Below are 13,681 nucleotides of genomic sequence, written 5' to 3'. Positions count from 1 at the left end.
GTATCACAAAGTTATGTATGTCTTTTCCATGACACTGACACGTTTTTTGCTTGAACATGTCATGTATTTCTGTTTGTGTCATTATCACATATTTGTTACTCAACTGTTTTGTCCTATTTTCAAATCATTGACGCTTCGGTTTAGGGTTAGATTTGGTGTTTGCGTTAGTATGCCACTTTATTGGTTTATACCTTTTTTCATGATTTATTTTTTATATTTTATGATTTTTAAACCATTGTCGTCTGACATTAGGGTTAGAGTTGGGTTTGGGTAAGGATGTCATTTTATGTAAATCTAACACTAAACCGAAACGACAATAGTAAGAAAATAAGACAAAACAGTTGAGTAACAAATACGTGACAATGACACATAAACAGCAATACGTGATATGTTCACGCAAAAAGATGGAAAAACGTGTCAGTGTCACGGAAAAGACTCACAAATGTACGTAATTCCGTGATACTGTGTTGAATAATATTAATAATGACATCAAATCCCATCTTGTTTTCAAGCAAGTGTCATTCGGAAAATGTGTTTGTCCACCTTTCATGCAAATGTCAACCAATCAGACATACTTGAGATTCTTCAACATGCATGCTAAGGAAAACAGGTATGTGCTGAAAGGATGTATGGGAGGAATGTCATTAACCAGCCCCAGAAGCAGAGGAATGAATGATCTGAAGAGCATCTTCTTAAGCCCTTTAGACGTGACCTCATTAGCCATTTACCAGCCTCCAATACTTGTCTTGTTAATTCGATTCCCCGTAAATCTGATGGGTAGGTGCAGGACAATCTCTTATTTACATAATGTGTGGTTCAAAAGTCTCATTCCACTTGTGAAAATACTTATATTTTGCATTTTTATAATTGAATACAAATAGAAACACTAGCTTGAATGTCATACATTGTATCTGTTTGTTTTTTCTTTGCTAGTTTACACAAAAGAAGATATTTTGATCAATGATGGTAACCACACAGCTATGTGCTTGCCATCATTTATCAAAATATCTTGCTTTGTGTTTAACATCAATAAAAGAACTCATACAGGTTTGAAATTATGACAGAATTTTCCCACTAGTCTTAATCTTAGCCGCTGTACTTTGCTACTTTGTTGTCCTATAATTTTTCGTTTCCTCTTGTCTTTATTAATGTAAAGCTGCTTTGAAACAATTGTGAATAAAATTGAATTGATGACAGCATTCATTTCAGCTAGCATGGGCTCCACAGGTTTGTGTAAAGCATGATCCATGTTATTTCATCATGAATTAACCTCCTAAGACCTGTACAAACGTGGACAATTACACTGCTTCATGTTCAAACAAAAATATTTGGTTATTATATTTATTGGTTCTTCGTAACCCCAAAATAGCTGGAAGAAATCTGAAAAAGACAAACCAAAGCTCGGGTCTTAGGAGGTTAAGAATGTTCCAGAGGGTGTTTCTATGCAAGCAATGAAATCACAGGTGTCATGACGGACCTTTCGAAATCCTTTCTCAGTGAGAAAATTTGTTAATAATTTACTTGTTGCTGTTTTGCTTTTCATTACGGCGCAAGACTTCATATTCTAAGTCATAGGGCTCTATCTTACACCTTTAAAGCCTGCTTTTTTACTTTCATGACTAAAAGAAAACGGGTTTTAAAGGTTTTAATAAAAAAATAACAATTTCAATACGAGTGAAACACAATTATTTAACATTAATCTTAAACTGGGGATCTTCTTCCTCCGCTTAGTTTTTCAGTTTACAAAGTCCATCATCTAAATGGGGATTTGGCATAGCGCCAGCGCAACTGGCTTTTAAAGGGGATGAGAGCTGAGACACTCATTGGTTTATTGCACGTTACGCCCAAAACACACCCATTACTCATTAAAAAAAAGTACGAACCGTTTTCGACCATGCGCTCGGCGCACAAACCATTTTTCCCGTCGTTAAATAAGCAAAAGTGGATTCGGACACGCCCATTTAGACGTTGCGCTGTGCGCTTTAGACAATGTGCTTAAATCGTTAAAATAGGACCCATAATGTTTTGTTTTTGTTTTTAAATCCCCTCTTTTTAAACTCCAAAACTTTTTTTATATATTTGTTTTAAAACAGTTTTGTTTTTAATGCTTTTCAACCCTACTGTATCTCTTTAAGAAAAGCAAAATAAAGATCATGCAGTGTATGTGATGCCATATCACATCACATATGTATCACCTGCAACCAACTCAACATGCAGAATATCAGCTGATGGAGACAGAAATAAACATTTGGGATGCTATGCCATTTTGAGAATAAGTTCAATAATATAACATCAAATACAAAAAAGTAACACTGCAAATGGCTTTAACATGATAAACATTAACCATATACATCATCTTGTCTATCTTGTCCAAACAGAAGGCAGAAAAGGGGAAATAAAAAATGTAACTGAAAAAGCAGGCACAATGACAACCATTTATATGGTACAGCAGTTTTTAACCTACATGGTAACACACACACAAACGTCCAGCTTTCTTGTCACCCACAAGAGTTTCACCCTTTTGCCTCAGCAAGGGTCCACCTCATTAGGTCTTGGATGGAGCCTGATATAATGTGCTATTACTAATTAGCGGCAGAGCCATTGATGTTCCTGCTATTAACAACAGTGTGTGCGTGTGTGTGGGGGGGGTCCCCCAGGTTTCCAATAACAGTGACAGAGGACAAGAGAGCGCCAGGATCTTTAAAGGAATCATACTTTTTACCCTGTGTCTTTTGGAAGCAAAGAAGAATACCCAAATGGGTGTACAAGTAAAACCATTTTACAAGCTGACAAACATTGATTTATTCTCTTTGATTTGCTTCATTTATAGTATAATAGCAAGGTGCATGGTCTAGTACTGTATATAGGACTTCCATACTATTTTTATGAATTCATTGATTTAATTGAAAGCATCTCTTAAATTCATTTGGGAATACACAGTGCTGTACTTAACAAATTTTCAGGGCACTGATTGAAATTATGTCAGCAATAATCTATATCAGTAAAGTAAACTGTCACTATACATTATTGATTAGAATGGTCATTATTGTGACTTTATAAAAACTATTTACAAGCAATCCAATCTCTTTCAACCCTAATCTTATATTCACAATCACTGATCTTGATAAAAAAGCAACCTGGTACACACTAAGAGCAGCTAAAACAGTCATTGCCCAAAAAATGGTGAACATTAAAAAACACTGAAGCAAATGAAAGCTGTTTACTACTAGTCAAGCATCTGTTTATCACAGTATTTAGGTATTCCCCAAGAGACAGCTTTTAGGCAGATTAAGACTGTCTGGCTGTCTTAAGCGAAGCTTGTACAAAATGATGTGAACTTTGTTGTACAGGAACAGATGCAGAGAGATAGAGAAATAATTTGATATTCAAAGAGATCCTCTGCGGAGCAGTGAACTGCCGAGAGCTCTGTTGACATTTGCTTTACTAAACACCACTTGTGGAATGTTAAAAAAACAGACATTCCCTAAAACCTATTGCCTACAGTATAAGTAACTTTAGTCATTGTATTGCAGCAAGCTGTGAATTGTATTCTCAGGTTTGTTTTTTAAATGTTCTTGTAAATATGCAAACAGATGATTAAAAATGTGCACAGGAGCACATGACCTTGCTGTGTTAAAGCATTAATGCCACAAATTAGCAACAAGATGTAATTCAGTTCTACAGTGTAATGATGCAATTCCTCGCAATATTGGTTTTACCAGGCTTAGAGAGAATTCATTTTGTATGTACAGGTAAAAAAAGTCCTTAGCATTTTGGAGGGCTTATATTCTTGTTAACAGTCACCAATCTAATCAGTATTTTTTTCATATATTAGCCTGATTTCATTCAGATATGTGCTTCTCTCTTTCACTATCAAATAAATGCAAATTCATAAATACATTATAGCCAAAGTTGTTTGGCACAGTATAGCATTTTTCCAAATCTAATTACCTCAATGCTTTTGCAACTATTACTACATTGGTTCTCCTATTTATTTTTTGCAATTCATTAATTTGTTTTTTTTTTACAGGATTTTATCACAGTGCTTTAATTTTGGTTATTCATACCATTACTGCTGTTCTGTATGCCAGTTCATGATTTGCCTTTTGATGTGATTGAGTTCAGGTTACAATGATATTCATGTTACTGCTTTAGTTTCTTAACATGCAGTTCATCACAACATCTATGTAATATTTATTACATTGAGTTTCATTAATATATCGTATCACTTCCCTTTCCTCTGGTTATGGTAGTAAGTAGGTCTAATGCACACGTCAAACTGAATCAGCTTGCTTCACTAAGCTTCTGTTGAACATGTCATTTCTACCTGTATAATGGTAAAGACAGAGGTCACTGCTCAACCTGGAGGACCATGTTATACAGCTATATATGCCTCATTGCACAAGTGTCTGTTTATAAGTCTTGTGTTGTGCTACCTGAACCCCTACCCAACAGAACGCAAACAAAGTCAAAAGATCGTCTGCAGTATGTACTCATAATGTATAAATCTGTACATTTACTACACCTGTTCTGGCAAACAAACATTCATAGATATTAATAGTTAAATATTACTGCAATATCATAAAAAATAAGTCACCATATCAGAATGCTTTGTTTTGCTTTTAAAGGTTGTGTAACTTTTAGAAAGATCTCTTGACAGAAATGCAATATAACATACATAACTATATTATTAGTGGTGTATAAAGATCTTACATCATGAACTGTATTGTTTTTATTACCTTAGAATGAGCCATTTTTATCTACATGCATCGCAAGTTACACCCATACACCCTTACATGGTAGTCGTCGTCATGTTTCTACAGTAGCCCTAAACTGACAAACTGTTCTACACAGTGCGTTTCGTCCCTATGTTGTCTTAGACAATGACATGTTTGTCCTCTGGCTGCTACTAGAGGTCTTCACGGATCCACTTAGAGCTGAAAACCTGAGGTCCGACCCGAGACCCGAGCGGGTTCGGGTCTGAAAGGTGCATTGTGTAGCTTTAATATTAATATTTAATATTAGTGGCCTTGGGTAATTTAAAATGAATGTGCGTGAGTCCTTTTCCAACCACCCCTCTGTTTGTTTCTAAATGCAGAACTTCTCAGTCAAAAATACCTGGAAGAGATCAAGCCTCAGTCAGGTAAGAAAAAGTAATGCAAAAGTAACTTAAAAGTAACGTAAGTATAACTTTCCATGAAAAGTAACTAAGTAACACAATTAGTTACTTTTTGGGGGAGTAACTTAATATTGTAATGCATTACTTTATTACTTTTATAAGTAACTTTCCCCAACACTGCACGTTAGTGCCGTTTTACATTCGGGTCCAGTCGGGTTACTTGGTCAGGTCGGACTCAGGTTTCTTTTTGTCGAGTATGTCTCAGGTTGGATCTTTCTTTTCTTCATGATTTATGCACGTCAGGTTCGGGTAAAAAGTGATTCAGATAATTTCTAGTCATTTTATTTGGACCCAAGAAGATGTCTAGCAGCTACCATATGCGTTTTAAATTTCAATTTTATGCGTTTAGATTCTGCAAAATTTTACACACACCACTTTTTAAAAAGTAATAGTATTTAAAGATACAGAAGTAAATACTTAAAGGAACAGTATGTAGGATTGTGGCCAAAACTGGTACTGCAATCACAAAACTTGTGGCTAAAACTGGTACAGCATTCACACAACTGGTGGCCAATACACAAAATGACAACATACACATCAGTTGAGGGCTGCAACTCCACTTTTTTAAATGACAATATCCTGGCCAGACCACTGTTGTCAGTGATATAAGTATTTGAAATGAAAATGGTTTATTAATGTCAAGTGACATAATCAGGCCCATTTATGATTAATTTATATAAATTTCTTACATACTGTTCCTTTAAGAATAAACAATATATTATCATAAAACTTAGTCTAAATCTAAGTCTTACTAGCATCAGAAACAAACATTATACCAGCTGAGTATAGATTCCAACAAGCAACTTTACATTTACATCTATGCATTTGGCAGATGCGTTTATCCAAAGCGACTTACACTGAAAAAATTTTTTAATTCAGTTTACTTAAGTGGTTGCAATCAATTTATTTCAGCTACATTTAAACAAAAGTTTTTTTGCTTAAATAAATTGATTGCGACCACTAACCTTAAAAAAATTTAAGTAAATTGAGTAAATTGAAAGAATCATTTTTTTTTCAGTTTACAGTGCATTAAGTATAAATTTTTTATCAGCAAATATGTTCCTTGGATTTAAATCCATGGCCTTTTGCATTGCTAATTCAATGTTCTACCTCCGAGTTACAGGAAAACTTTAAATTAGTTCTGTCACGGTGATCCGTGTCATGTTTTGTTTGTCTCTCCGATTACGTCACCTGGACATTCACGGACTGATTCATCACACCTGTTCCCTGTTAAGTGTTGTGTATTTATACTGCTGTCTGTTTCTCACCTGTCGCCGGATCATTGTCATTGTCATTACGTTCATGTCTGTTCCTGTGTTTCATGTACTGCGTGTTCCTGTGTTATGGTTTTACTCCTCGTGTTTTGTTTCTGTTCATTTTATATTAAATGTTATTTATTTCATGGTGAACCCTGCGTATGCGTCCTACTTCCTGTCTCTCCAACCCTGTCGTGACAGAATGATCCGGCCAGACTGGACGCAGCGGGTTCACGGAGGGCGGCTCCCCCAGGAGTTTCGTCGAGGGGGAGTAGTGACATCGGGGTTCATTCTCCACCAGCCCCGATGTCTCTTGGGGACCACCGTGAGCGATCGCTCGCTCCTGCGGGCCTGCGGGAGGAGGATCGGCCCAGGCGGTCCCCCAACGGTTGAGTCGTCGTCGTCGACGGTCCCTCGGAGGACCACCGTCCCGCTCGTAGGGGGATCCGGAACGGACCACGCCCGATCTTTTCCCCGGGGTGGCTACCGAAGTGAGGGTCCCCATTTCCGCGAGGGGACGGGAGATGACTTCCGGGGGGCATCGGATCGTCGGCGATTCCCAGGAGGGGGGTAATTCGTCTGCCTCGGTTCTCGGAGCGATCGCTCCGGTTCTCCTGGCGTAGTCCGGCCCACCGTCCTGTTGGTTTCGTCCCGGCGGCTGCCGGCATCGCCAGGGTCCTCAAGCCCTCCACCCCTCCCTTGGACTCTCGCTACCAGACTTTTTGTGTTTGTTTTGTTTAGGTGAGTGTCTGGTAGCCACTCTTAGAGGGAGGGGTCATGTCACGGTGATCCGTGTCATGTTTTGTTTGTCTCTCCGATTACGTCACCTGGACATTCACGGACTGATTCATCACACCTGTTCCCTGTTAAGTGTTGTGTATTTATACTGCTGTCTGTTTCTCACCTGTCGCCGGATCATTGTCATTGTCATTACGTTCATGTCTGTTCCTGTGTTTCATGTACTGCGTGTTCCTGTGTTATGGTTTTACTCCTCGTGTTTTGTTTCTGTTCATTTTATATTAAATGTTATTTATTTCATGGTGAACCCTGCGTATGCGTCCTACTTCCTGTCTCTCCAACCCTGTCGTGACAAGTTCATATTCAGCTCTCTATTACAGGTGTCTTTTCATAGGTGTCCAGCTACAAAATCCTTCTCAGTTCTCCCCCCTCATCACACTCTTTATTGCTAGCTTCTTGCCAAACTGTCTGTCACTTCCTGTTCTTCTCTATTCATTAATGATCTACCTCTCTAGGAAAGTAAAACCTGGCCAGTGGTACATTACACCTTACATGGAATTCAAATGGATCCAAGGAGGACTCGGAATGATTTTAAAGATTTTGCTTTGTTAAACTTATAAATCATGATTGAAAAAATTGTATTAGGGCAGTCAAACAAAAAAAATAATAATCTAGTGATTTTTTTAAATGAACAGTTTAACAAATTCAGTTACATTGAGGAATAAAAAATGATGATGCCAATTTGTGAGGAATTACAGTTGTGCATATATACTGTGGGGGTATACCTAAGTCAAAAACTGCTCTGGAAGAAATCTGCAACCGAAAAACATCTAAAAACAGTAGAATGAAATGGGGGGCATTTTACTGCAGAAAAGGCTCAGTTGCCATGATGGGCCTATACACTCAAAAAAATTGTTTGTTCATTCAACATAATTGAATTAAGGAAAACCTTTCCACAAAATTAGTTTAGGCTTGTACAACAAGAATACAATAAGTTAATATAAACAAATAATCTTTTGTTGCACCAACTTAATAAATATATTTTCATTGCTCATAAAAATATCTTGTTCAATAAACTTAATTCAATTAAGGAAAACTTTTCCACGCAATTAATTCTGGTCTGTTCAACAAAGACAAAATAAGTTCATTCAAGCAAAAAAGTCTAGTTAAGCCAATTGTCAGTTTCTATATAATACTAATTAGCATAAGCACATGTTAGCATGCTAATGACACATTGGTTGAACATGTGAGAAGAGACACATGTTAGTGCTCTTTAAAAGAACTACGTACGTCACATCCACAACTTAACCACAAGCGCCACTCTTCTGCACGATGGTAACCAAACAATTCGTAAAAATATAACACAAACTCTTCTAAATCAATAAGATAAACCAACATTAAACACTACAAAGTCTTTCTCTTTACCTAAAAATGCATAAAATAACACTTAATTTAAAAGAATACTCTCCAAAGGCAGTTGCATGCAAAGCATGCTGGGAAATACCGATTCACGGCCCAGTAAGTAATAGCAACAAAAATCATTAATTTGCTCCCAATATAAAATGATTTAGTTCATGTAATTTTTTTAAATTTAAGCAGATTGACCATTATAAAAATAGGTTGAGACAAAAAATAAAAAATTGTGTTGTATTAACTTGTTTCATTTAAGTAAATTAGACAAGGTGCAAAAATATTTTTTTTGAGTGTATGGCAAAGAGGGAGCATTCTTACCATCCAGTCAATGGCATTCATCTAATGACATTGTGGAGGGTGTGTGGCGACTCCACAAATTGCACGATTTCTTTAGCTACTCCAGATGAAGAGAACTGTGAGTCAATGATATTGATGTTTTCTATATCTAACTGCCTATCTACCTCTTTGCCTCACTTATGCTCCTGTGCGGATGAATGTGAAATGATGTCAGTCTGCTTAAGGCTTCTGGAAGGCTGACAACGAGTGTATTGTGATGGTTGAGAGGTGGACGGTTTGGTTCTCTGTAATACACACAAACAAACACACACACACTCCAGCAGTACAAAATGTTCAGACAAACACACAAATACAGAGTAAAAGGCCAGAAGAACAAGATGAGATAGCTGCATACATTATATAGCTATACATTTCATCTGTCTGCTAAACTAGGCACCAAATCATAACCATTTTCACTCAGACAAATCCATACGGATATCGTGAAATCCGACATTTGAGAGCTCTACCGCAAACCGCTCTAAAATTAAAATAAAAACACTGCATCGCCTGTCAGTCAAGAGATGAGGTTTTAGACACCATCTGCATCCAAAAGAAAAGAGAGAGAGGAGAAGCCGAACACAGCCTCTCATCCGTCTGATCCCGCTCTCTCTATTTGGCTTGGGTAATTGGAGTAAGTCGGCCATCTCTTCGGCTCTCTAATATTCATTACCATGTTGGTAATTTACCCAAAGACGGTTGTGTGCCTTCCACGCTTTTCAACTCTCATTTATGCCTGTTTGAAAAGATCAAGCTGGGAGCAAGTCTCTGCAGCCTTTTAAAGGCTCTGATCCTTCAGCAAGACACAATGGACCATGCTGCCCCCAAATGGATATGTTTGAGAATGACAAAAGCAACCCGTATCATTTGATTGGTCGCACTAATAAAAAATAAAATATGTCAGGAATTAAAATACATGTAGTTTTTATATTAAAACTTGTATTATTATTAGCCTATTATTGTTAAGTAGTATTACAACTAAATAAACGTGACTGATCTTTATCCCACATGCTGCTTAGTTTATTATTAAACACTGCCCGATATAGTCAAGGCACACAAAAGACAAAACCAGAATGTGAATGAAACCTGAATGTTTAAATAACTATTATGGATGAATGAATGAATATAATATTGATATATCCTAATGCAGTGTTCCCCAACCTTTTTTCTGCCACGGCACAGTTTTAATAAGTAAAAAAATCATACGGCACACCAAAAAAAAACATTAAAAGAAATGCACAAACCTCTATTCCAATGCTTAAATGACTTGTTTAACTGGACTATTTTACTATATTAAATGTAGAACTCACATTCAATGCAAGTACACGTGTTTTGATGAACACAAAGATTATATCCTGGCTGGAATTGATGACTCTGACATACGCAGTTGTGATTTTTAATTATTCCACGGCACACCAAACAAGCTGTCACGGCACACTAGTGTGCCACGGCACAGTGGTTGGGAAACATTGTCCATATGAATGGAGTTTAACACATTAATGCAGAACACAGACACGTAACCTACTTTTTTAACGAATACACCTTCAACAAAACCACTCTTATAACTTTTACAATACCACTTCAAACTGTTATTGGCTTTGAATTTGTGATAAAACACACTGTATGGTGTGCAAGTGAAAGTATCCGTGCTAAGTGTAAGCTACAGAGGACGTCTGTTCAAACAAAGCAAACTGTCCAGGTAAAGTCTGGTTTAACAGGTTAAGACTCACATTGCTGCAGAGAAGTTCTCCTTCACCTGCAACGGTACCTTCAGTCTAGGCTGCTAAAACAGTGTATCATTGAAAAAGCTTTCTGTCTTGAAAGCTCTCATATGTCCATTTCCAAGCACCTGAGCAGTGAATGAGTGCTCAATCTCATCCTTTCATCCTGCTCTCTTTCATCTGTCCATATGACAGACAGCAACATCGTACCACAAAAGATGAGTGCACGTTTGGCTGCGTGTCAGCTCCGAATTGACGGGCTCTGGAACTGATTGTGACATGCTTCTGCCAAGAAGAAATTTCACTAGCTACGTAGATAGCATTTGTGAAACCATTTATTATATTATCTTTTTTTAGTCTGTAAATCGTTGATCTTCAATTTGACCAGAATCCAAACATGGCAACAAGATACACATCAAATCAAAAGCGATACAGCTAAAGTAGCTGGTGATTAACTTTAAACAAATTACTTTTGCTCACTTTCAATTTTGGAAACTTTTATCCAGTCTAGCTTACAATTAAGAAAAACAAGACCATGTTTCTGTGATGGAGACAGAAACACGAGACGCAGTGATGCAGTACAAAGTTCAAACAACTTGACTAAAGGGCTTAATTAATTTGCTCAACAATTAAAAGTAATTTTTAAAGAAATCGATATAAAGATTTATATGGCAACAATAGTTAGGTGTCTTGAGGGAAAAAAACTGTTTGCATGTTCTCCCTGTGTCAGTGTGAGATCTTTATAATTTAACCATGAACTAAATTATAAAGATCTCACACTGACACAGGGAGAACATGCAAACATCCAATCCAGCCGAGGTTTGAACTGGAACCTTCTTGCTATGAGACAGGGCCGGCCCAGGCTCTGTTGGTCCCCTAGGCAAGTTTTTTCATCATCGAGAACGATTTAAGGTCAGACTGCTCTGAACCCTTTCGAAATGCTCTCACGGTACTTCGATGTCATAAGCCAATCGGTCTGCGCAACACTGCATGAGTCAAATGCAACAAATCAGGGATTAGCGCCTGTTCACACATCCAGCAAAAAAAAAACCTTTGTAGGGGTGCCCTAGGCATTTTGCGCTCTAGGCAACCGCCTATCTTGCCTATGCCATGGGCCGGCCCTGCTGTGAGACAACAGTGCAACTGTGCAACTCACTGAGCAACTGTGCCACCTGCGTTTCTAGTTTAATATGGAAGATGCTTCTCTTCTCCTTATATAACCACTGTGAATAACCACTGCAAATAGCAACAGTTTAAAACAGTATTACATACAATTTTAAACTTTACAAAACCATAATACTGCAAAGATTTTGTAATAAAATATCCAAAAATCACTTCATTTCATGTATTGATATATTTCATGTGTATACATTATCCCAAAGGTTCCCAAGGGTTTGTAAATCCCGAAAAAATCCTATTTTAAATAATGGCTCCCTTGACATTAAATGCACCTTATGTAAATTGCACAACTTAAATAGCTTTAGATGAAAGTTAATTGGTTAAAATGCTACATTTGCAATTTGAAAAAAGTACCATGCAAATACCCCACATTTTGATTGATAGTTACAAACGTTATTCCATGATGACCCATGCAACTAGGGCATTAATCGCTCCTAATCGTTTGCAAAATAAAAGTTTTTGTTTACATCATATATGTGTGTGTATTGTGTATAATAATTATGTATATATAAATACACACACAGATATAATTTATCATAATTAAATAATTAATCATTTTGCAGTTAGGGCTGTCACAATGATCAAATAATCATCTCATCGCTTTTTTTAACCTCATCGCAACGATTTCAGATCACCGCAATGATTGCACATCTCTCTAAAAACACAAGGGGGGGTTGGGGGGTTGGCTGTAGCGCCTGTATAAATGAGACCGTATCAGATGGCGTTCCTTAACTGAGAGTGTAGTGCGATACATTGCAAAGCCATTTAATACAGTTGGAAAGCCATCATTTAACTCTTTCGCCGCCAGCGTTTTTAAAAAAAAAAGTTGCCAGCCAGCACCAGCATTTTTCATGATTTTCACAAAAGTTTAATGCCTTCCAGAATTTTTTTTCTTTAAATAAAGCTGAGATAATTCAATTTTTGTGAAGGATTTTTGATAGGGATCAGATGCAGAGCGATCTTTAAAACATACACAGAGTTCTTTCTCTTTCACGTGAGGCGCTACTTCCGGGTTGTATACGTTGCGGAAGTGCGCCACCTGGTGGATATAATAGCAGTATTGTAGAAATCTGGAAATTCTTGTCATTGGCAGGGAAGCGTTTTCTCTTAATTGACGAGTTATCTCGTCAATGGCGGGGAAAGAGTAAAGAAATGCTGCAAAACTTTAAGCAGTATAAACTATTATCATTAAACAATTACTTTTAAATATGTGCTATGTTTATTAATATTCACTGCTAGCTAAACCTTTGTCACAATTTATTAGGCAATTAACTGTCAGCCAAATTTCATAATCGTGACAGCCCTATTTGCAGCCCTACAACAATGTCATTTTATTTGCGCCAGGAGAGGACAAAAACCCCGGAATGACAAATAGGGTCATTTTTTTGTACAAGGACAGTCAGATTAAGTGTGATGATGATAAACAAACATGCAGGACAGCTGGTAGAAAAGTTAACAAATACAGGTGAACACAGCAATGTGATACCTCTGTGGGCCAGTTTCTGGAGAAGGTTCCTCAAACGCTGCAGAGATGCTGGAGAGACAGCATATGTATAAGAAGCAGTCCCTGAATATCCCCGGCATCGCCCAAACACCCCATCTGCAAAATAAACACATAGACACAGGTACACATCATACACTTGCTACACCTTAAGCTATGAATTATACAGAAAAATACTTTATTGTTAAACATGTTGTGCGATAAAAAGATATGGTAACTATTCATTCGGGTTAAAAATATGCTTATTGAATAAATTAATATTTTAATTCTCTTAAGCAGCTTACCGCTCTTTATATATACACAAGAAAGCACTATTGCTTTTAACTAGAGTGCAGTGAATGGCAGCAACCATGATAACACC

General features: G+C 37.2%; 1 protein-coding gene across 1 annotated transcript in view; it reads right to left on the bottom strand.

The window, feature by feature from the left end:
- ptprn2 (protein tyrosine phosphatase receptor type N2) overlaps positions 1-13,681 on the bottom strand; it is a 175,624-nt gene that overhangs the window by 128,389 nt on the left and 33,554 nt on the right. Inside the window, exon 3 of the mRNA XM_055207009.2 lies at positions 13,306-13,419. Within this exon, the coding sequence (XP_055062984.2) occupies positions 13,306-13,419 (114 nt within the window). The remainder of the gene's footprint in view (positions 1-13,305; positions 13,420-13,681) is intronic.

The sequence above is a fragment of the Misgurnus anguillicaudatus genome, chromosome 21, assembly GCF_027580225.2.
Source record: "Misgurnus anguillicaudatus chromosome 21, ASM2758022v2, whole genome shotgun sequence".
Taxonomy (NCBI): Eukaryota; Metazoa; Chordata; class Actinopteri; order Cypriniformes; family Cobitidae; genus Misgurnus; species Misgurnus anguillicaudatus.
This window is presented reverse-complemented; position numbering and strand designations above follow the sequence as displayed.